Below are 24,386 nucleotides of genomic sequence, written 5' to 3' on the forward strand. Positions count from 1 at the left end.
TTCATGCTTTATATCTACCTACAGATTTCTTTATTATATCCTAACAGATACAGGCTTAGATATGATAAATTTGGCTCCTTTTCAGTTTTTCTACTCTGCAAGCTATAGTTCCATGCATTGACAATCACACAGTGTTGTATAGAGCAAAATATAAATTCAACTGGCCCCATCTGCTTTGGGTAAGAAGTGTTACTGTACAGGAGAAATGCTCTTCCATAGTCATGCAACCTGATTTATTGGGCCAAATGTTATTCTGACTTGCCATATGCCATCTGACATCAGGTGCATTAAATGGAGCAAAAGACAGGCCAGAATTGGCTCCTTACCATCAGGAAGAGATGCAATTAAGGCAAACGAGATCTAGCCCTTCCCTGGTTGGTCATAAGCCTAATTAAAGTAGCAGAACAGTCCAATCAGAAATGTATCTGTATGCCATTTTATATATATATATATATATATATATATATATATATATATATATATTTAAAGCCTGGACATTCTCATTTTGGGTGGCATATATTGCACTAGTAATAGGTCTAAAGTATGCTACAGGTTTTGGAAGCTGGAGCTGTTCCTCCATTGCAGGTTATTCCATCTGTGGTATAAAAAAAACACAGAATTAGAGGTACAGTCATAAATGTACTTCTCAGCCATTACAGGAGTATTTTAGCACTTCTAAGTTATTCAGTGATCAATGTAGGTCATACCTATAGTACCCATATCAAGAGCTGTCTGCTGTGCAAATTAGTCATACATGTAAGGCTGCTTTGGAAAGAATGTTTTAGAGTTAGTAGAAACCTTCCTCACTTAAATACTGATTACTTAGGAAACAATTCTTCAAAAATTCTCCAAATCCTAGCTAAAGCACTTACTTTTAATCTTTTATGTTAATTACTATTACTTAAACTGAGAGCAGATATCCAGATTGCTCTAATGATTCCTAAACTGTGTCATGTGAGGAATGCCCACTCCATGGGCTGTTTGGGATTTTGGTCCAGTCTGGAACAAAAGCAGATTTCAGGTGCTGTCTCTGTGAAGGCACTAAGTTGTGATGGATGTTTGATCAAGCACTTGGGAGAGGCTAGAAGAGCCTTCTGCTCCCACCTCTCTGGGAATCAAACAAATCCTCATGCTACCAAACAAGCTTTCACCCAGTGCCCATTGCAGCTGGTGGATTTCAGTGCTACAGAGGCTGAGCCCACAGAAGGAAAAAAAAGGATTCAACCAAAATGAATTGCTACACTATTACTGCTTGTTTCCAGGAAGTACCTGATCTGGGCTAGAAATGGAACGAAATTTAATTCCTCAGTGTTCTCCCAACAAGTGTTAGGTTTTCTTAACTCCTGCTTCGTGACCTGTGGGATAGCACATCAGCCACAGACTCTGCATACAATAGGATGTCTCCCAGCTGCGTGGTTGCACTGGTTTCTCAGGCACTATCTCCTGGGCATTTGGGCAGGTGGCCTTTTTGACAGCCTGTCATAGCATCACATTTGAAGATAACCTTGCCAAGGGAGAAAGACTGGGGAAACTTGTTCTGGGCATCTGACTCTTTACCTTGTTGGCAGAGTTTGCTGCAGATCTGGGAAAGTATTGCATAAGTATGTTTTTAAGTTTGGAATGAAAAACTAAGTATTGTTTCTGACCTTTATTTGCAGCCATCTTCTCTTCCTCTTTTTTCTTCTCTTCCTCCAGAGCTTTCATTTTTGCATCATACTCATCAGCACGGGTCTTCCACTCATTTCTGTTGTTCAGCAGCCCATCAAGCATAGGCTGAATTTCCTCATGGAAACGGGAAAATTCCTAACCAAAACGTACCCATCAGCACAATGCAGTGCAGAGGCAATGCTTGTCCATCTTACCCCAGGAAAACCCCAGCACCTCACCTCCTGGGCTGGCTCATGCAGGTAAAGTACCAAGGGCACAAAGAGGGATCAAGATACAGTGCTTCAGGGAGGGGCAGGTGTTGGGTCCTGTACCTGCCCTTTTCCCCGTGAGTGGTGTTGCTGCACTCACCTGGGATTTGAACCCCTGTTGGAAAGGATGGGGTGTGCAAGGGTGTGTTGCTTACCTTATAGACAAATGTGCACACAAAGTCGATGAAACCCACTTGAAGCTTTGGAAGCTCAGCAGCTTTCCTCCGGTCCATCATGGGCTGTGGGAGGACACAAGTTTGCCATATTGTATGAGACACCTCATTGAAACAGACACCTCTATTTTCTCCCTGAAAGTGCCTTCTTGTGTCAACCTGGCAGTTACGCCATGCCATCCTTAAAGGCTGTCTACCACAGCTCACTTCCTCTGCTGCAGAGCAGTCAGCAGCTATTTCAGACAGGTCTCTGTTTGTACTGGGAGGAGGACAAAATGCTTTTCCCTTGTGCCTCTCAACCATATACCTGAGAAAAGGCTTATGTTAGATAGTGCTGAAGACTCTTGGCTCTTTCAATGCCATATTTAAGTATTTGTTATTATAGCAGAAAAAAATATATGCCAAGTAACAATGTACTTCTAATTACCAGAAATAATTTCTGGACTCTACAAAGTTTGTGTCTGCTGTTTTTCTTTTTAATAGAACTCCTTCTTTCCTCTGTGATATATGTATTCCATTTTCCTTTTTTCTGCAAGGGATCAGTGCAACGTCTCAAGGGGAAGAGTCACTCCCTGCTGGTTCACAGCCAGTGTGACTGATCTAACTATATGGCGAACTGCATAAGAGGCTCTGTCACAGAGCATCTTCCCTAGCTGAATACCCACTTTTCCAGTGGCTTTTGGCAGGCATGGTGATTTCAGAAAACTCACAGGGCTCTGATAGCAGTGTTGCTTGTAGTAAGTCTCTGCTGAGACTTGCTGTCTGAGCTGAACCTTCTGGCTCTCACATGATACTTACAATAGGCTGTTGCTGAAGGACGCTTATTTCTAAGTCTCCTTGCTCCCAGAACTCAGCTGCTACCAGCAGAGCTACCTGCATTGCCAAGGAGAGAAAAAGAAAGGTTAGCATTGACTTTGGCTTTACAATTTGATGTGCTTCAGGTCTCTAACATGTGGCAAATCTCACTTTTAGCCCCTCTGTCTCTTTCTGTCCAAGCCCAGCCACAAACTTTCTCCTCAGAAGTATCGCAGTGACCATGGGTTTGCACCCATGTAGTGTCAGCTCAACAGTCCTTATTGCACCGAAGCTTATTAGTACTGCTCATCTAGTAAGAAAGATTTGCAATGTGTCCCCCTCAAGGATTTGCCTCTTGATCACAGTTGTGGCTGCCTGCTATGATTTTCTCAGTTGTCCTTCCTCCATGCTCAACAGGAAGGTGGGTTTTATTTCTTTTATCCTCCTTTAAAATTTAATGACAGTTTAATGAAGTACCATTCAGGAGGGAGCTTCTAAAGGAAACCAAACAACTGAGCAGACAGCAAGTATTGCTGTAAAAAAAAATCTCCACCCATATGTTACATGCAAAACCCCTCACTGTAGCTCAAGAAGCTAAACATTTTGAGGGGTTATTTTCTTCTCTGGTAAACATGAATTTTCTAAAGAACTCACAATTGCAATCTTAAAGATTGATTTAGCATCAAAATCATAGTTATTCTCAAGTACCTTTGGTAGCTTTGGTAGGAGGCTTTGATTCAGCTTCTAGGCAGCTTATTGCATTACTTTGAAGTGTAAGCTAGAGAAATCTAACAGTATATCTAGTATCTGACCTTACTCTGGACTTCCCAAGGCTTTGTTATTGCTGACAAATCACAGGCAGTCATCATCATGGCCCTAAAACCAGAAAAGAAATTAGTTTATTCTCTAAGTCTGCACCCTATCTCTTGTGGGCTCAGGATGCTCATGCTCTAATATTCCCGTAAGAATCAGAGGTCCCTGCTGAAATTATAAAGATAGCTAATGTGATAAAGATAAATAAAGTCATAAAGATAGATAAAGTAAGAAAGAAAAATGGGTTGCTGGAACAGCCTTGGCTCTCACTGGGACACTCATCAAGGATTGCTCTCTTGACTAAAATGGATTTATGCTAGGGAACTGCTTGCTTCTGGCACTAAGATATTTGCTGCTTTAATAATTTACTGGGCTGAATATCTTGACTGTGGAGTAGTATCTTTGTCTCCCATATGGAGGTGTAGCAGTGCAGACTGCTGCAGCTGAGGTTGTGAGTGCACTTCGTCACCAGAGCAAAGCATCTGTCCGGTCACAACAGCAGCATTGTGCAACTCAGACTGGTTGCCACTGGGAAGAACTGCTAATGGGCTGGATTCCCATGCATCTGCCATTGCAACCTGCCCCAGCTTGTGGCCTGCAGGGTAGTCTGGTATATGGCCAGGAGGGATTCTGCATCTCATTAGGAGTATATGACCAGAAGGACACTCCAAATCCAGTCACTATTGTCCCTGTTTTCCCCTGTTTCTCCAGAAAGTCAGATTTGAGCAGACAGTAATGTATCACATGCCGATTGTAATAAGTGCAGCACAAGGCATGTTCTGAGCTCTCTCACCAGGTGACTGCATCACTAACCTTTTCAGAGCTGATTACTCACATGACAACCTCTTTCTTTGTTGTCTCCAGAGACAGGTATTCAGTCCAGGCAGTCGTGCTATCATATGTCTTGGACTCATCAACAATCTTCTGAAACATTGTTCTCTTTCTTTGAGGAGGGAAAAAAAATAAATATGAAAAGCTCCAAAACAAGGAAACAAACATGTTTAAAAAGATGGCTGATCCTGGCATTGATAACCCTTACAGAAGGGTTTCCAGTAGCTGCTGTCCTAGCATTTAGGTCCCCAAGGAAGCCCCCAACAAATCCAACCACCATCACCTGCTTCTCTTAAGTAGGGGAAACTATTATAAATGTCTTAAAAATGAGTGTAGTGGTGAGTCATGAGTAAGAACTTGAAAGTATGAGATACTGCAAGATACAGCTTCCACCTTTTTTGGTAGTGCAAGAAGGCTTTTTCCCTGAATGTTAAGCAACCTGTAGAAACCTAGAGCTGGCTTTGTGAAACTACCTGCTTTTACCTGCATAATCTGCCCTTGCTAACCTTATTTATATATCTAAACATATGCATCAAATTCTGGGGAGGGGTTTATACACAACACACCCATATTTTGAGTGGTGTGAAATTTGGAAAAACCTGCTGTTTCATTGCTAGCAGAGAAGACATTTAGGCCAGATCCATAAAGCAGCTTGCATACATGTTCTATGTGTATCATTTTGCCTGGGTCTGATCTCAACCAAGCCTTTGTTTACATGGACCAAGGATGGCAAAGACCAGTTTGTGTGTACCTGGTAAGGAAGCAGTGGCAACTGCTCACATATAGCCACCTTACCTCTGGAGTAAGAGGACTGGGTATTGCACCCTTCCTTACATTCCTCTTTTGTGGACTTTATATTTTGCACATTCTTCAGTGCAAACCACAGAAGCAGTCTCTGGTCTTGGCGTTGCATTTTGAAAGCACATGTTGAAAGCTCCCTGCTAATTAGGAAGTCACATATTGTTGAATTCTAGCTGTGTGTCCCAGGAAGCCAGTGCATGCTGATAATGCAGCCCTCGCCAGGCCATTCACCATTTATGAGTATCTTTAGTGCTGAAGTGCTAGCAAAGAGTGTCTGAACCAACAGACATCTCTTTCTGTTACAGGATCATACGGCACTGCCTTGCTGGAAATTGAGGCTTAAAATGTCATGTATTTGATATAATTAGTAAAAGTCCAAAGTTTTCTTGAGCAGCTTGAGTTCTCCCACCAGCCCTCATGTCAGTATTAGTCAGTGAATAGGATTTCTGCATGGGAGGTTCTCAGAACAAAACATCACTTTTTGCCTGTGTAAAATAGGTGTGTATGTGACCGACTTACTTGAAGTAGAGTGCCAGGTCTGTGGCTATAATGGCAATATCCATCAGGTGAATCATGTGCTCATGCTGTCTGCGGTTGAGGTTCTGACATATATTCAGTGACTGAAAAGCAAAGAAAAGGGAGCTGCAAAATCCAGTCATTGTGGTGGTGTGAGTTCCTGGCCATCTCCCTTTCTGAAATGTGCTCACTTTTTTAATATGTATCTTTAATAGCTTCAGCTTGCTCCTCTAAGGTGCAAGGGTTGTGAGCCCTGTTCACTGTATGCTGATGCTTAGTCTCCCATTCTGTTCACTGAACAGGGTCAGTGTCCTGAAGCTTGTTACACAGCATGTGCCCAAACCCTGTGCCCTGGTCCCACTTCAAGCTTTCCTGAAATGAGAAGTTAGCTGGGGAAGTCTGTTAGCCTTGGCCCTGCCAGGGGGGCTACAGGAGGACAATCCTGTGTTTAACGTATTTATATGGGGATAACAATATGGCTTCTGAAGAAACCAAGTCACGCATTTAGAAGCCTGTGCATTTTGGTTCTGGGTGAGCATCTAGTACTTGGGAAGTGAGGCAACTGCAGAGTTGGGATAGCTGCAGAGTGGGTATCCCAACCAGAGAAAGGTCTTGTGCTAAGCTGTCAGCTCTGTTGCTGAAAAAAATTCCCTGAAAGTAAATTATTCATGTCCCTGCATTACAGTTTATTACCAACCTCTTCAGAGAGCAAGAATTTTCCAAATTCCAAGTGATGTCTCTCTAAAATGGAGGATCCATGAAGTTTAGCTAAAGGATTTTGAGATCTGGTTGCGCAAATGAAAAATTAAAGATGTTACCACAGCACTTACTTAAAAAAAGAAAAGAAGTGTCCCATTTTATTTTTAATTTTATCACACACAAAAGTTCAACTCATTCTAAAAGGCTTAAGAGTAATATTTTTAATAGCTAATGACTTCAGTCTGGTAAAAGAGTTTTATAACACTGCTTATGACTATTTGGATTACGTATAAAACAGTCTTCCACTACAGATTTCACAGAAATGTTGTTTATGACTGGACTGTTATTAACCCAGCACAGTAAGCTTGTTTAATTCCTGAATAGCTACATGTTCATATCTAGTAACAGGAACAGAAGAAACATCAGTCCTTGGGCACTTTCCTAGCTGATAAACAAGACTCTCTTTTATGCAAAAAACCCAGCCACCTTCACATTTCCCAAAGCTCCAGAAGACAGTAAGACAGTATAGCCAGCAAGCACTGCAGAAGAGCTGTGATCTGACACTACTGAGCATCAGAGCAACAAAGGCTCTTACTGGTCATGAAATTATGCAGCTGTTCTTCTGTAGCTAGTCACTACCTACTGAGAACAGCACCCTCATACTCATAGGTGCTTTGTTTCTGCAGGTGGTGAGGGCAGTGCCATGCATGGTGGGTTTTCCATAGACACCTTCCAGCAAAAAGTAGGCCTCTAATGGCCAGGTTCCTTCCAATGGCATCCTGAGTCTTCTATGATGCTGAGGCTACTAAATGCCTGTGCTGCACATGTTCCACCCTGTAACAGTAATGTAGGGTGTGGCTTTAACCAAAGGAGGTTTGCTGTGAGTCGAAGAAAGCCCCAGAGAGCACTGCAAGATTTCAAGTGCTGTAGCAACCTGAAAAGCAAAGTTATTTGCAAAAAAAAAGGTTGCAGTGTATAAAACAGCTGTTCTGGAGTTTGGTGTGATCACAGGCTGATCCCACTCCACACGAGAGCAACAGTAAATGGTTTGAAGTAGTAGGAAAGTGCTTACTTCATTTGGTAAAGGTTGTTGGTTCCCCTGTGGTCAATATCGTGGCACAGAGCAGCAGTTACCATTGCAAGGGCCTCAAGGTCTGTGTAATACCGCTTCAGCTTGCCAGTCTGGAGGGTGAGAATTTGCATGCCATTTGTTAGTATCTCTTATAGAAAAAGGTACTGAGCTGTTACTGCTCTGTTCTGGGGATCTCCTCATTGAAACAGTCCAGGAGAACTGAAAATAACTCATGAAGCTAAATGCAATATGTGGCACACTTAGGTTAAAATGGGGAAGCAGCTGGAAACAAAACAATTCAGACTCAGGTAGGCGTGTTGTACATATGTGCTTGTTGCCCACCTGCAATGTTGCGTGCCTGCTTCTATAGCAGCCTCTTGCCCTGGGGACACCCGGGTCCTCACAAGAACCCCTCCAGTCACTGGACACAAAGTGAACCCCTTTGTGAAGGGGCTCTCCTCTTTCTGAGCAATGGAGTTTAGATTCCAATCTTAATCACCCAAAGGATTATCTGGGGGACTGTAGACATAATTCTGATGCAAGTTCTCTGGATCTTACTGTCTGCACGAGGTCCATCCCTCGTACAGAACAGAGGTCTGACACCTTTTATTGTTGGGGCATCTGTGGCCTCGAGAGCCTGTGAGAAATGGCACTTGCCACATTCACACTGGCGATCAACTTATACATGCCTGGAAATGGAAAGTGTGAGGTTGTCTGCATCCCTTCCAGCTAACCTCAGTCTGGCTCTTACTGTCAGAAACTACTGGAGGAAGTCCTGTAGTCTCTTTCCCCTACCTGTTGCAAGTGCAACAGAAGACCTCCTGCTAACAAAGTCAAGCCACAGCATTAGCTGGGGAGGTGTTACCTTACCATCAAGAGAGTGAACATGGTCTGCGCGACGTTGAAGCCATGGCGCCAGTTGTGGTAAGTTATCTTCCGGTAGCCTTTGCTGACAGAGTACACAAACCTCACCAGTACCTGCAAATGGGGGGAAGAGGACGTCAGTTTGTGTGATGAAGCTGCTGCCTGTTGAGCTTGTAATAAAGACTGTGCACAGAAATCATGAATTCAGAGGTGGCCCTAGAAAGAAATAGGAAGCTGTAATAACATCATCTTACTGCACAGCATTGCTGTAATAAAGCCTAGTGGAAGGCTAAAAGGAACACTAAAATATAGCTGTCTTTTTTCTAATCTCTCTCAGAGAAACAAAAACAAAGTTGCCTGAGGGACAAACAAGAAAGAACAACGTCTGGATAAAAATAGTTTTGATCCTACTGTTTGCAAATTTGTTGAAGTTCTGTGTTTCTCTATGTATATAAGATTTATTACTCCTGATTAGTTTTACTAAATTACTGTGGTTTAGTAATACTGATACCTCTTTTCAAGTGATATGGCTCCATAGATGTAGAGATGGGTAGTGTTTATATCATCTAAACAATTACAATATAAGGCATGAAATAACAGGTGTTTTTTTTTTCCTCTGGATTCTACTTCTCCACATGTACTACCTCTTGTAGCTCCATAGGTTTTCTCATTAAGGAGCAAATTAATCATGGATAGGTAATTCATTTTTCAAAATCTTAGCTGCTCAGAGTGGCAGCAAAGAATGACTGATTTTCATGGCTGTATCAGAGGTTAGTTGTTACAGACTAGATATTTGGAATACTTTCTGACATGACATGCTACCAGTAAAAAGCATACAAGTAATTCCCGTCCAGAGCACCCCACTTCACTCCCGCTTCGCAGCCTGCCACCCCAGCGTCAAAATTCTCCCTGCAGTTACGCTCACATCCCACTAGATGGCAATAAACGTCACATGATGTGCTGGGAAAACACTGCTGAAATGCCGGTTTCGCGGCTCCTGCGGTTTCACATGTGAAGAGTGCCAAGACACGTGAGGTTGCACATCGGGTGCTAGTGGACCCTTGTTCTCACATGGTCACACGGCTCTTGTTGCCAGCAGTCAGGCAACAACTGCACCAAATGAAGGCGGGTCTTTGTTTACAGGGGAAGAAAAGCAGATTGACCTGCCATTGTGATTATGTTGTCTGAAAGCTGTCAGGTATGTACTACAGCAAGCAAAGCATGCACAATTATGCACTGCCCTGTGTTGCGCCTGGAAACTGTGCTTTTACAGTGAGGCTGTGAGAGCCATTAGACATGGCAAGTGCAACCCATTTTTTGCATGGTGTTTTTCCCATGTACATAGATTTGACAACAAACCCATGCCTGTGGCAGATAGCACAGGGCGGAAGAGGCCAGCTTCATTCCCCAAGCACATATGTAGCAGCCAGAGGCTTTGTGAGGGGATCCCCTGCCCTCAGTGGGGCAGGGGTGCTCAGGATACACACCTCTGCAAGCTCCCACAACCCCAGACCGATGGCTGCACCATGAGGTACGCAGGGCATGAAAGGGGACCTCAACAATTCAGCGCTGAATGCTCTGGCCATCCAAGGCAGGAGGCCCTGAGTGCTGTCAGCTCCTACCTCCTGTGGGATCTGGAACTTCTTCACCACGCCGAGCTCGTAGTACATCTGAATGCCACACTTCACCAGCTCTAGCTCAGTGCAGTCAAAGTCAGAGAACCTGAACTCATAGATTTCAAACTTGGTGGGCCCCGGGAGTTCTTCTTTCTGTAAAGGAGGTGGGACAATTTGTTGCTGTACTACTTATACCATCCCTAGAAATACTTGGAATGGGTTTTTCTTAATACAAATTTATCAGTATCATACTGCTAGGAACTTCTGCTTTTAGAATATAGCACCTAAATAGACTGAAATGCAGCTTCTCATGATAACACCATAAGTGAATAGGGGAGGGGGAATAGGGAAGGCATGTTTAGTCAAGTTCAAGAAATATTGCTTGTTTTCTGTAAAACACTTTTCTTGTTGATTTGCTATAGTTTAAAGACCCCAAGACTTGAGAGGTCTTACAGGGAAGACTTACAACCCTCCATATTTACTCTGGAGAACAAATAGTGTGACAGGTCAAGCTGGCTGATGAGTTTCCAGGTGGACTCTGACCCTCTTGAGATAAAGTGGCGGAGAGCTCCCTTGGGAGCTGGGTAAGGCATTTGCTGCCACCTGATAATAACCTTAAACTCACACAGCAGAGGAGGGCAGGGTATGCTTTGCCTTCACCCTTCACCAGGTGCCCTGTTGATGCGTACCAGTATGTCAACACTGGGAACTCTTCCCTGGATCCACGCAAGCAATATTTGTTTGCCAGAGCTATCCACTGGAGCAGTACATTGCTCTTACCAGGATGTTTGCCAGCTCATCTTCCTCACACTCGCTTGGCTCCTTCCCCAGCTTTTCTCGTGTTGGCTGCAAAGAGCACACACATGTTAAACTTACAACCAAACCCCACTGGACTTTGCACTGTGCAGCTTTGGGGCACCCTAGGGCAGCTCTCATATGCAAAGTGTGTTTTCTTCCTGGACCTTAGCTCTGTTTAGGGTCTTTCAGCTCATTCTTCCTGGTAAAATGTTCTCCCTCTCCTTGATCATGTTTCATGTTCATGTTTCCTCTACTTGCAAATGTTCCCCTTGAGCCAGTGTCTCAGCTGGGTCTTCTGACTCCACACCCTCTGCACTAGGGAGATCTTTGGGAATAAATCAGCTCCTCTTTCACCCTACCTGCCTTTCCTGAGTAGCACCTGTGTCAGCCCATATCCAAGACTGGCTTTGCTGAGGAAATGAGGAATGACACAGTGTGGCAGTGAGCTGAGGCAGAGAGGCAGATCACAGTCAAAACAGAGACTTGTTCTGCATCTGTGCAGTAACTGGGGCCCTGGGTCCTGCCTCCACACCGTGGTGCTTGGAAGTTTTCTATGGGATGGGAGGCTTGTGTCTGTGCATTAAGTCATGGGCACGGCCAGCACCCTTGGGAGTGTGCTGCACCTTGTGAGGCATTACCAGAATTTCCTGGATTTCATCCTTGTCACACTTCACGTGGTAGAGCACCATATCCTGAGCAATGTCTTTCCTGTTCTCCAGCTTGTTCATCTTATCGTATGTGTCTGTGTTGAGTACAGACCAACCCAGGAACTGTGTCAAGGACTTGGTAAGGAGAAAAGAAGAAAACAGTGGAATAAACAAAACCTGTGTTCCTTAGGCACACAGAAATATAACACTGAATGATATACCTTAGGAAAAACACAAGCTCCCCTTTGGCCACATGTCTATCAATGAGTGTTTGCTGCCAACCCCTACTTGCTCCTCAGCAGAGCAGCTCCCCAGATGTTGGATCTGCTTAGACCTCCAGAGCATCCATACGCATGGAGGACCCTCTATCCAGGGTGGACATTCAGCATATGGAAAGCTATTTCTGTGTTGTTGCAATTGTCTCCGTGCCTGTGGAAAGCCTGGTGTATCAATGCTGACAGGAGGTCAGGACCCCTTGTATCAAGGGAGAGAAAGGTGTTCTTATCACCTTTCATATATGTTTACTTACACCTTGTGTTTGCTCCCATCTTGTTTGCTGTTCAGTGGCCAATTCAAACTGATTTTTTTTTTCCAGTTTTTTTTTGTTTGATAAAAAGAGTCTATTTCAGGAAATGTTCTGACGGATAATGAATGCCAAGAGCTGAATGCCTAAATTGGATTGAAACTAGCATTGGAGGATTTCTAAGCAGCAAGCTCTCTAATCACAGCTGCTGTTGGTAGATTCAATACTTGCCCACCCTTTGTACCTTAGCTACACAGAAAATATCTGTGTAATTTCTCAAAGGAGTTGCCCAGCCACTGTGAGCCAGCTACATGTATGTGAACACTGGTCAGAATGGTCATATTTGGACATAGCAACTGCTCATGGCAGTTGCTTGGATTCAGCAGTCCAAGAATGCTGAAACAAAAGGATGCAAACACAGCTGGGTTTCCAAGACTGAAAACCACCAGTGTTTTATACAGTTGCTTTGAAAACTTTCAAGCTGATGCATAACACCTCTATAAGCAACAAAGAAACTTACTTAGCTGCAAAACACTGGGGGATGCTTTGTAGGTATACAATGAGTAAGAGTGACCTTTCTCAAGCGTATGAATTACTTCCAGCTGCAGCAAGGAACTATACCTCCATGAGGGTCTCATCTTGTTCATCAAATGGTTTCCCATCTTTTCTGTTATAAAATGTGACAACGCCAACAATTTCTTCCTTTTTGTTCACTATTGGCATGGAGAGAACATTTTTGATAGTCCATCCTGATTCATCTAGAGGACCTTCCTTGAAGCAATAGCAAGCAGAAAGACACCATGTACTTAATATGTTTTCTAAATACATCAGCATTCCCATTTTACATAAAGGCTGCTGGCTAAAGAAATACTAATATGCATAATATTTACTCTAAATTACATTTTTACATAAAAGTAGAACCCTTGATGGGACTGAAAGTTTTCACTGTACCTGAAAATTAAACATCTCATCTGCAGCAGCATTCATAATGTTGCAAATCTAGGGGATCACACAAGAAAACGTTTTACAATGTGGGCAATGAGAAGTTTAAATACCAAAACAAAAAACTGAATTGATGAGAAAGCAGCATTAGTCTGACTTCATCTCAGAAAGCCTTGATGAGGCCTTAGTTAAGTACTTACAAATCCACTTTCAGCCACGTAGGTTGGCAGTCCAGTAACCAGCGCCCAGTGATCTGGGGTAGGATTTCTGAATGGAAGAAAAACATGTAAGGGAAATTAAGGATATACGTTTACTGAAGAATGATTATGGAGATGACATGTATTCAGCTGATCACACAGTCCACTTTTACATTTTTTACCGTCAGTTACTAAACAGTCCTGTTACTTTGAAAGGACTCACATCCACAAGCAAAAAATTTCCACATAAGGTAAATACTTTTCCCTCAAGGATCCAATGCAGAATAACCCATAAAATAACATAGTCTGTGGACACTTAAGAAGTTGCTCCTGGAAGTGGGGGGTAAGTTTCAGACCTTCAGCACAGAGAAAAGTGCTTTTTTTAAGAAAGCTCCTGGCTCAGAGTGTCTGCGAGCCTGAACTCCTGAACACTGCTGTAAAGGGGCCTTTTCTTGCAGCACGAACAGCAGGGCAAAGTGGTGTGACTAGAACTGGGCAAAATGCCTGTTATGTCAGATTTGTCCAAGGTGCCCAAGGCTCCTTTGAAAACTTCGGTGGCAAGAAAAGAGGGAGGCTTTCGGGAAGACAAGTCTCAGTGTGGTATCAAGAGAGAAAGAAAGGCCAGAGGTAGCCTTGAGATGGGGACAGTGACTGGAGGATGAGAGACAAGTAAGGAAGCTGGATGACAGTTAGGGAAGCAGGACTCACCATAGGAAGTTGGGCAGAGGGATGGATGGCAGGGCTGGGACAGCGGGTGCCTAAATACAAGGACAACCTGGATGGGTTCACCTGCTGACACAGGGAAGTTACCAAGGAGAAGTGATGCCTCAGCCTGCCAAGGAAAGTGGCAAAAGTGCAGGCATTCAAGGAACTTCACTTCTGCATCTAAAAAGAATCACTGGTCGCAGTAACTTTTGGAGCCTGACTTGCTAGCCATGGTCCCGATGCCCCGGAGGAAATCTTTGTCCTGTAGAAATGTGAGCCAAAGCATCAACTTGCATTCTGGCTCTCTTAGTCTGTATTCTATCTGTCCTCTGAATATTTCCTTATGAGTCTTAATGTCATGGAGAACATGTTTTAGCTACTCTCTGTGTCAGTACCTAGCAAACAAAACGGGGACACTTACGGGATGACTTTGATGTCTTCTTTTCCATGTAATATATAATCAATGACCTTGTAAAAGACTATTTCCTGCAAATAAAAATGAATGTGACATTAAAATTAGCGGTGAGGCAATCCAGCCAGACAGGAGAGAGTTTAAGAAATCTGGTTCTCACATACCCTGCCATCTGGGGTGCGAGGTCCTGAGTAGGGGGGAACTTCTCCCAGCAAGACTGGCCACAGGTCAAAAAATTCCTGGTTTTAAAAGGTAAAACAAGTATATTTAGAGTAAAAATGTGCCATGAGCCTCGAAGTAACCACTGCTCTACCATGCTGGTTTTGGTACTGTGTAATGAAAGCATGAAATAACAAGACTGATTTGATACTATTCATCCTGATGGTATGCCCAAATCACAAACCGTAAGGTGCATTAGGTGGCTGTATATAGTCATCCTATACACAGGATGCTGCTTCATTTAGTGAACAGCACAGGCTGTACCCGCAGAGCAAATGGGTACATCGATATACCATGTTCTTAATTTTCCAGAGTGTGACTATAGGGCTGATTTGCTACTTGCCATCTTGCTAAAGTGAAAGATTTTATTTTCTTCCCTTAGGCTACATTATGATGCTGATCAAAGTGTCATTACGACACTTGCGATCTTTTAATACACGTCTTCACAAGAGAGCATGCTATAAAGCCTCTGGCAACGTGGTGGACATCACAGTTCATGGTAGCCTCACTCAGCTTGACCATGGAATAAAGCAGGGCTCCCATGGCAAAGAAACTGTGTAACCCCCACATGAAGCCTGTAAAGGTGCAGTCAGACCAAATCAGAGCTGCAAAAGTAATTTAGCTTCTGTCAAGCTTACTTTCATGAAGCTGAATTTTGCCTAACTGCCTGGATAACATGCACATGGATGAGTCTTTGAGGAGGGTGGCTGCTTTGTTGCTCGGGGTTTATAGAGGTATCTCACTATAGTTCTGATATCCACAAGCTTTGTGAGGCTGTGCTTATGTTGCAGGCTTTGACCAGGATTGCTGTAGTCAGACACCTTTGTCTTCCCAGCCTCTGGCTCTTCTGACAGTCCCATTCCAGTGATGAGCTATTCCCTTTCTTTCTTTTTCCTTTATCCCAGGCTCTTCATTTGCCAAAAGATATACAAGACACATGTGAACACTCACCTTCTGCTTTGTCATGTCCAGGAGACCTACTGAGTACCGGTCACAGTTCAGATATGCTCTCACTGTGTAAAAAGCCTTGTGGAACTGCCTCTCAATGTCTGTAAGCTCCTCAAAAACCTTGTTAGCTGACCACAACAGCACCTGCAGGATAAGATCCAAATGTAAACATATCTTCTCCTTGAGAGCTGGACTTCCCAAATGAGTTTGGAATAACAAGGAAACAGTCGGGGCTTTATACTGCAGTTTCTGAAAACTGCAAAAGCAACCTATACTGCAAAGTGTAAAAGCATTGCTTGCTCACACTGGGAATTACTAGTGAAAGATGTGTTGTCAGAACAAGTCAGGTCACCATAGAATGCTATGTAAAAGTTCAGTCTTACAAATAAAGCACAAAAAAGTAGTAGTGCCAGATAAAAAGATGACCCCACTTAAATTTTATATCCGTAAGTAAAATCTTGCATCCAAAAACAGTTTCACCAAAAGTCTTGCAAATTCTGGAGGCTGGAGTTGGAAATATCCAAGTTGACATTTTACTCAAAGCCCTTCCACTGCTGCTTTGTGTGCACATCAGCCTATGATCCCTTTCCCTATCCTGTGCCTTACAAATGCACCCTTAGGAAAGCTGTTGTTAGGCTCTTTCATTTTTAATAATTGAGGTTATGTGGCAAACGAGTGGTGTCCCTCAGGGATCAGTGTTGGGACCGGTCTTGTTCAACATCTTTGTCGCTGACATGGACAGTGGGATTGAGTGCACCCTCAGCAAGTTTGCTGATGACACCAAGCTGTGTGGTTCAGTTGATACACTGGAGGGAAGGAATGCCATCCAGAGGGACCTCGACACGCTTGTGAGGTGGGCTGATGCCAACCTCATGAGGTTTAACCATGCCAAGTGCAAGGTTCTATACCTGGGTCAGGGCAATCCCAGGCACAGCTACAGGCTGGGCAGAGGAGATTCAGAGCAGCCCTGTGGAGAAGGACTTGGGGGTGTTGGCTGATGAGAAAATGAACATGAGCCGGCTTCAGTGTGCGCTTGCAGCCCAGAAAGCCAACCGTATCCTGGGCTGCATCAAAAGGAGCGTGACCAGCAGGTCGAAGGAGGTGATCCTGCCCCTCTACTCTGCTCTTGTGAGACCTCACCTGGAGTATTGAGTACCGTTCTGGTGTCCTCAACATAAAAAGGACATGGAACTGTTGGAACAAGTCCAGAGAAGGGCCACGAGGATGATCAGGGGACTGGAGCACCTCCCGTGTGAAGACAGGCTGAGGAAGTTGGGGCTGCTCAGCCTGGAGAAGAGAAGGCTGCGTGGAGACCTCATAGCAGCCTTCCAGTATCTGAAGGGGGCCTATAGGGATGCTGGGGAGGGACTCTTCATTAGAGACTGTAGTGACAGGACAAGGGGTAATGGGTTAAAACTTAAACAGGGGAAGTTTAGATTGGATATAAGGAGGAGATTCTTTTCTGTTAGGGTGGTGAGGCACTGGAATAGGTTGACCAGGGAGGTTGTGAATGCTCCATCCCTGGCAGTGTTCAAGACCAGGTTGGACGAGGCCTTGGGTGCTATGGTTTAGTGTGAGGTGTCCCTGCCCATGGCAGGGGGGTTGGAACTTGATGATCTTAAGGTCCTTTCCAACCCTAACGATTCTATGATTCTATGATTCTAAATTAGGCTTAGCTAATGCATGTGTGCTTGTATTTGAGTGTGTCTTGCTTTGCTTTCCAAGCCCACAGAACATGAGAAGTAGCACTTCAGAAGCACTGAGAGGTGAGGATGAAGGTGACTGGACCTATGCTTTGAACAACAAGCACTGTTACATGGCCACAATCAGAAAAAGTGTCTCACCTCTTCACTGGGCACTAGTAGATGTTTTTGGTAGTTCTGAGCTGCATCAGTTTCTGTTTCTAATCCATAAATTGGAACAACTTGACCACTCCCTACAACGTCTGAGGTGTTCAATATCACTGGCCTCTGAGCATCCCTCAGATAAGATAGTGATGTCATACAAACTATTAGGGGAAATGATCAATGGTTTGTTTTTTGGCATTTTACAGTATGGAATAAGTAATGCTGAAAGCCACAAAGCCCAGTAGGAGCTGAAAGAAACACCTAAAGAACAGCCAATTCATGGAATGATGTAAATAAGTTGGAAAAAATGTATTACATGATCTTCTAATAAGACTTTTTCACAGTACCTGAGCACAAGTATACCAGACTGTCCTTACACAATCTGTTTTACTTACAGTATCCCCCAGCGTTTGCAGCTGGGATTTGCAATTCTAAAATCTTAGGCTACCTTAGAAAGTGTCATTTGCTTACTTTGTACTTTGTTACTTTAAAGTCTCGCAGAATCAATCATATTAACTCTTGCATAGACTTTTAGATCTAGATATTCAAAGGTTTGCTGGTTGAACTACTGGTAGAGCTGGCCATGTGTCTTGCATCTCGTTCTCACTTTCCTCTCTTTCTGTGGGACCTGCTGATGCAGCAGTGATACATGAACACAGGACTCATGCAGATCAGACCACACTGTGGGATGCATTAGGCCTTCTACCTCTTGGGTCCCCTCTCTTGCTTTCTAGCCCTTTCATTACCTCCCCCCTTCCTACTGCTGAACCTCAACAGGAATAAACCTTTGCTAGTTCTATTTTAGCTGAGTTACTGAGCATTTCTAGATGGGTGTACCACCTGATTATCATTCATGCTTATGATCACTGAAAAAATTGCATGTCCTCTCCAATAACAGCCAGGTGTCTGTTGCAGAAAGGAATTGCATGGATTCATATCCAATCCCAATAAATTCAAGAGTCCAAGTCATGGAAAATAATGGTGGCTGAATTGCTTCAATTCAGAATACCCTAAACCCCTCAGCTATGTTAATTTCTAATGAGGGAGGCCAATTCAAAAGGCATGTGAGTCATTTTACTGGCACTAAGAAAAATTCTATAGCCCTTTTTAATAAGCAGGTAAGGAAAAATACCACATTCTTAATTGTAGGAAATCTCTTAGTGCTGCTGGTTGAAGTGGTTAAATGCCCCAGGAATCTCAGTTCAACAAAACATCTGGAGTTCAGTTCTGCTGAAGCCGGTGCCACTGCATCAGCTCCCGCAGTTTTGCCAGCAACAGCAGGTACAGAGAGTAATGAATAACTGTGAGGGAGGAGCAGTATCTTAAAGCAGACAAGGGCACCTTTTATTTCTGCTCTTCAGGCACAAATCTCTGAACAAATCAGCTACAGTTTTGAAATCACAAGAATGAACTCATTTGATTTTGGGATACAGCCCAGTCTGCATTTGCACTCTTACCTGGCCTCTTCGAGTCTCACAATTGTGAAGATAACTCAAGTGATAAATTTTCAAGTTCAAGGAAGCAAAATTTAGGTACTTCAGGAAAAGCTGAAAAGGCAAAAAATGAGATTGAGTTGAATGCAGTAGAAGCCTCAGGTATACTAGATTTCATAACACCCCTTTAGCAACGTCATGGTAATTCCCCTGGATAAATGCTTTGCTTTGCACCGGTATGAGATAAGGCTTATCCCACTGTAACTTCCCTAAAAGATTTCTGAGATAAGCATCCTCATAATAAGCCTCTTGTGTTAGAGGGTGAGTCCCCTGTGGGGAAATTCGCACCGGTGGAGCTTCACTAAAGCAGACATCCCTACTGCAGCAGAGTCTGTGTTAAATGCCAAAAGTAACACCCGCTTGATAGAAACTGAGCTATGCACCACTTACTGCTTCGTCAGAGCTGGTGAAGTATGGACCATTGAGCTTGTTAAGAGCCAGAATAACAGCAACTAAATCTTTGCCATTCAAGATGGGTGTTGCAAGGATGCTTTTCGTAGTGTAGTCGGTGAGCTCGTCAACAAATGAACTGAACTGGACACACTGTTCAACAGAGAATTTACAAATTAAGCATTTCCCACGCTATGTGTAGTCTTAAAACCAAGTTAAAGCACAGCTTCTCAAAATAAGCTGCATAAAGAAAGTTTTGCTTAAAAAATTATTGAGGAAGATAAACAAGTTAGCAGAAAATTGGACAATGTACAGGTGATAAAGCTGGTATCAAGAGAACTGACTGTGGCTTCTCACTGCAATGCATGCAGCTCTTTCTCTCAGAGATCTTGCAAATCACAAGCTTTAACATTGCAAACTCTGTCAGAAGAAAGAGGCTCTCAGGTGACTGGCATCCTTCGTAGTACTTCCTCCGTCCTCTCCTCCAACTTTCTATTAACATGTTACCACAGTTACCAGCCAGTTACCACACTGCATTGTGTAGCCACACTTCATAAACCAGTGCTGTCCTGTGCAGTCATTGGGAAGTTCATTCACCCTCTTTTTAATTCTGCTTTTGCCTGGGCGCTGGAGCTGATGTTGGCTTGCAGCCTCCATGAAGCCATCTACCCATTGTTTTGCTTGAAACTGTTCTCCCATACATTCCCTTCCATGTTGCTGGGCCTTTGTGCATGGGATGATAGATAGAGGGGAAGGAAAGAGAGTTTTTAAAGAGAGTTTAAGTCACATTAAAGGAGAGTTTAAGTCATTCTGATGCTTCCCTCCTCCCAAGAACATAAAAGTGGTTGCAAAACCAAAATCAATGTTTCAATATGTTCTGTGAAGGACAAGGCATTTTTTGCTGAAGCATTTGGCTGTGCTTATATTGAACAACAAACGGATGGATAAACAGATGGTCTCTTTGTAACTAGCAAACAAAAGATGGAGTAATCCCAAATGCCATATTTGGGTCACATGGATTTTAGTTTTATACCTATGATTAGAACAAGTGGATTATTATTACTGCCATTCAGGTTTAAATGATTCAACCCAGGAATATAGGGGGTAAATATTGTCATGAAGGCATAAAGATGTAACATTAAAATCCTTGGATCCCTCTTGGTATTGCAGTGCACAGATTTGCTGAAAGAGTTCTTTTGGTCAAAGCTTGTCTCTAGCTGCTTCTGGTGAAGATCACCCACACACAGGTCCACTCCCTCTGACAAAAATGCCTCTGAATTCCCTTGACCCAAACTTTATCAGACAGCAAACATTTTCAAATTGCATTTGTGCAATTGAAAAACCCTTCTGGACTCACTATAAAGGATTCCTCTCTTTTTGCCAATTACTCATGGAATAGAAATGTTTGCGGAAATTTCTGTGTGCCTTCAGTGCGGTTATGGTCGTACCTCACTTTGCTGTGATTTTTTAGGCAAGCAGGTGTGACACTGCACTTGTTTGCAGGAGTTAACACCTACTGTAATTAATTTGTTTAGATTCACTTTGCTCCATAAATGAAATTGGAAGCAACTAACAGACTTGCCACTGGTGTTTTGGTTTCCAGTACACGGCTATTACACTGCAAGAGCTTTGAGCCTCAAGCACTAAGATGCCCTGCTGCCTCTTGACCCTTTTGTACTTGCAAGTGTGTGAACCTTTCTTCTATTAAGTGAAAGAATAAATGGCAAACCTACCTCACTGACATCCTTGATGTTCATGGTTTTCTTGGTTTGCGCAACATAGCCCACAATGCCTAAGTCCAGTGGATAGACAATCTCGCAGTCTGGGGGAACCAGACAATCCTCCAGGGTACTTCCCTCTTGGATGTTGAAGAGCCTTGTTGCCAGTTCAGGTGTGCCATTTCTCTGCCTGTACATGAAAAGACTACAGCGGTCAGCGTGAATAAGGGACCTGATTCTTCTCAAGGTCTTGAAAACAACTTTCTCCATGTTGATGCTTTCTTGCATGTCTTGGATCAACTCAAAAAGGATTTCACACTCATTGTTATTCCAGGACTCTGTTCCTTGTTTCTTCTCAAAGTACTGCTTCGCAAAAGCAGGGTTGCCATCAAGAAACTTCTCCACGTCGTCTTCACTAATACTCATTGTGAATGCCCTGGGTCTTGTGGTAGGTAGTAGTCCAAAGACGTGGTCTATGTAAAAACTGTAATTTCTGATGTAGTTCCTAAATTTTCCTGATAAAAGATGTTGCTTCTAGAATGACCAAGGGTGAGGCAACACTGCAAAAGAGCTTGTCATCAGGAAGAGGTATTCCTTTATAGTGCTGAAGGTGAGTCAGTGGGAGGACAGATCTTCCAACCAAACAGATTAGATGACCTCTACAACAGCTTTGGATCAACTTTCTTCTTCGTAGTCTAAATGCAAACAAAAACTGAGTACTCACAATACCTGAAAACGCTCTCCTTTCTCTTGACAAGCAGAACACCTACTGAAATGGTTATACTGAGGCAGCAGCAGCAGGGAAGAGCTACATCTTCTAACACTGAAATAAGCTCTTTAAAGTCTAATTAAATATATACCGCTTGGGCCTAATCCTTGGCTAACAAGGTGAGCATCTTATTATTTCTACTCTCCCAGCTCCCTGCAGTAGTAGGAAGTGCATCCTCCACAAAAAGGCACTGTGGCCAGAACAAAAACAGTGAGCTAATGCTGCTCTTTCAGAGCTCCCTCTGCTATTGCATAGTTCTTTATATGCTGTTATAAGGGCTGTTATCAAATGGAAGCACCAATCCTGACCACTTTAATCCAGGATTTGAACTGAATTTGAAAGGTCTGTAGCCTTTTCTTCTTGCTAGTAAGAATCGGGAGAGGAAAACATGCCTCTTAGGGGCATCCCCTTAGGAAGGAATCTAGGGAATCATGGGAGGCCCAGCTGATAAAAAAATATCAAAACACCCAGGAAGGTAGAAAAATTTTGTTCATCACTATGCGTGGAGAAAGGGTGGGAATTACAGCTGTGACTGACAGAGTTGTTCACATCAGTGAAGCCACCGTGCTGTGCAAACAGCAGGTGAGGGTCAGCATCGCGCTGGGAGACAAAATGCCACAGAGGCCACTACTCTTCAGGGGAATTAAAGGATGCACATGGGCTTTCACCAGTGAGGAACAGGGGTAAGTCTCATCCACCACATTGCTGAAAGATAATGATGGCTTACTTGCTCAGGGAGTAAAAGGCCTATTCCTGTGAGCATTGGTACTATTTCCAGGAGTGGTGCAAATCAGCCCAGATATGAACGTGGGTGCCTGGGAGGAGGGTGACAAGAGAGCTGTGGTGGCACTGTTAGAAATGCTTGTTCAGGTGTGTCCCTTCAGCAGGGAGAACAGAACAGATAGATAGCCCCTGATTTATTCATGTTCACCCCTGAAAAAGGAGGTGAACACTCTCACACAAAGGCGTGGAAGTATAGAGGAAAGCAGTTAAGAGAGAAATCCTTTCAGAAAATTGCAGGTTAAACAGTGGAAACTGAGTCAAAGATGTACAAATTCATTATTTATCATTCCATTTTCTCCTATTCATTCTTTCAGTTCCCTGGATCAGTGGAAATGCAGTAAGAATGTTGCTGGGTCAACTGGTTGAATGTCTTAGATGCCTTCATGCTAGCATAGCATGAACTTGCTCTGGTAGTTCTCGTAGTCAGGATATTAAAATAGAATTATTGCTCAAGAAGACTCGGAGAAGGTGATGTGTGCCAGGGGTGCATACACTGCCTTCAGTGTCCACATTCTACTGGAGTTGCTCAGCAGTAGCATGATGAGGATCTGCTCCAGGTCTCCAGAACAGGAGTGGTTGAAGCCTTTCTATGAGCAACAAGCAGGACAGTCCCAAGCACAGGACTTGGTGGCAGTGGGAAATGCCTGGCACCTGTAGGTATGAGAGTGTTTCAGGACTCAGGCTGTTCAGCAATGTGTTGCATGTCACAGCAGTTTTCTGGTACAAAGGGTGGCAGAAAGAGCAAGAGGAATTTTTCTTCAGTTTTGACTGGAGGCAAGTGAAAGAACTAGCTGAGACCTTGAAGGTGGGAGAAGTTCAGGTGGGCCAGACCATTAAATGAGAGTTTGAAACTGGTGGGGGGGGAAAAGCCTTTTTGTAAATTATGTGCTCTTGTTAATCAAGAGAAAAACAAGGCAGAAAGTGTATAAACATGGCAAAATTATTGAAGATGAGTGCAAGAATACCGTGAATGGCCAAAAATGGAAAGTCAGAAAGGCTAAATTCCAAAATGAGGTTAAATTAGGAACATGAAGTGCAATAAACATTTTCTGTCATACTGGCTAGAGTAGGAATATCAAGGGAAGTATTGAAGGACTGGTGTGGTTAGACGGTTATGTGAAGTGACTTTTAAGCTGTCAAAGGCTTTTCCTGATGATTAACAGAGTATCTTCTGAGGTTCTAAAATGCTGGGAAAAGATGTAATGATTCTTTTAGCAAAACAGCAAAAAGTAAGAACTGAAGAATTCCACAATAGACGGTTTTGAATCTAGCTAGTAGGAAATACAGGGACAAACATGTTTATACAAATAACTGGAAGAGAGAAGTAAAGTCAGTGTGGTTTTGTCAAGAGCAAACTGTCATACCAGCATAATTCCCTCTATGCCAGAGTAAGAAGTCTGTGGGTAGGGGGAAAGTAACAACTGTCACAGCTCTTGACTCATGAGAAAATTACACACAAAATATTCTGTCTTTTAAGGTGGGGGCTTAGAAGAAATAGTTAGAAGGTGGTGGCAAATCCATATGGAAGATGAAGAGTTGTTGTTAGTAGCTCACTAATGAAACGTAAGAACGTCTCGAGTAAGATTCTCCATGGAGGCTGTCATAGATGTAGAGCATCTCAGTATTTCCACTGATGGGTGGAATAAAATTGGATGTGTATGAGCTGTGGCCAGGTGTCTGTAAATATGTTTGGGCACCATCTTACAATTAAGTTGCAGACAGGTGTGTGCAGGTGGACTAGAACTCACCAAGGATGCATGGAAAGCTCTACTTATGTGGAGAACAGTCATCTGGTGAGTCCAAGGTGATGAAGCCACTATTCTGGGCTTGTCACAGGCTGAACATGTGTCAACAACGCCAGGCAGAAGGAGCTGTACACCCATTAAGTGAACATTCTAT

At 43.3% G+C, this 24,386-nt stretch overlaps 2 protein-coding genes across 3 annotated transcripts in view; one reads left to right on the forward strand and one right to left on the reverse strand.

Moving 5' to 3' along the window:
• Positions 1 to 459: 459 nt before the first annotated feature.
• PDE6B (phosphodiesterase 6B) lies at positions 460 to 21,896 on the reverse strand. The gene is made up of 22 exons (XM_062609746.1): positions 20,951 to 21,896; positions 19,218 to 19,370; positions 18,792 to 18,881; positions 15,491 to 15,631; positions 14,485 to 14,559; positions 14,330 to 14,394; positions 13,207 to 13,273; positions 13,016 to 13,063; positions 12,686 to 12,835; positions 11,533 to 11,676; positions 10,877 to 10,942; positions 10,103 to 10,249; positions 8,487 to 8,594; positions 7,617 to 7,726; positions 6,543 to 6,630; positions 5,849 to 5,949; positions 4,533 to 4,640; positions 3,697 to 3,760; positions 2,888 to 2,962; positions 2,072 to 2,155; positions 1,647 to 1,803; positions 460 to 595 (listed from the first exon to the last, which is right to left on the reverse strand). Exons 1-22 carry the CDS (start codon positions 21,359 to 21,361, stop codon positions 537 to 539), a joined length of 2,511 nt encoding a protein of 836 aa, XP_062465730.1. The 5' UTR covers positions 21,362 to 21,896; the 3' UTR covers positions 460 to 536.
• LOC134159126 (purpurin) overlaps positions 9,515 to 24,386 on the forward strand; it is a 33,043-nt gene continuing 18,171 nt past the window's right edge. For both annotated transcript variants that reach the window (XM_062609749.1, XM_062609747.1), the window contains exon 1: positions 9,515 to 9,678. The gene's annotated coding sequence lies outside the window, so the exon portion shown is untranslated. The remainder of the gene's footprint in view (positions 9,679 to 24,386) is intronic.

This window comes from Pezoporus occidentalis, unplaced genomic scaffold (genome assembly GCF_034315485.1).
Source record: "Pezoporus occidentalis ecotype Australia unplaced genomic scaffold, CSIRO_AGI_Poc_V1 ctg140, whole genome shotgun sequence".
Lineage (NCBI taxonomy): Eukaryota > Metazoa > Chordata > Aves > Psittaciformes > Psittacidae > Pezoporus > Pezoporus occidentalis.

Coding starts and splice junctions, on each gene's coding strand:
- PDE6B (XM_062609746.1), bottom strand. CDS start 21,361: ATGAGTATTAGTGAAGACGACGTGGAGAAGTTTCTTGATGGCAACCCT. Junction 15,632..18,791: donor GTGAGACTCGAAGAGGCCAG/GTAAGAGTGCAA, acceptor CTTATCCTGCAG/GTGCTGTTGTGGTCAGCTAA. Junction 8,595..10,102: donor AGTTCCAGATCCCACAGGAG/GTAGGAGCTGAC, acceptor CCCCATTTGCAG/GTACTGGTGAGGTTTGTGTA.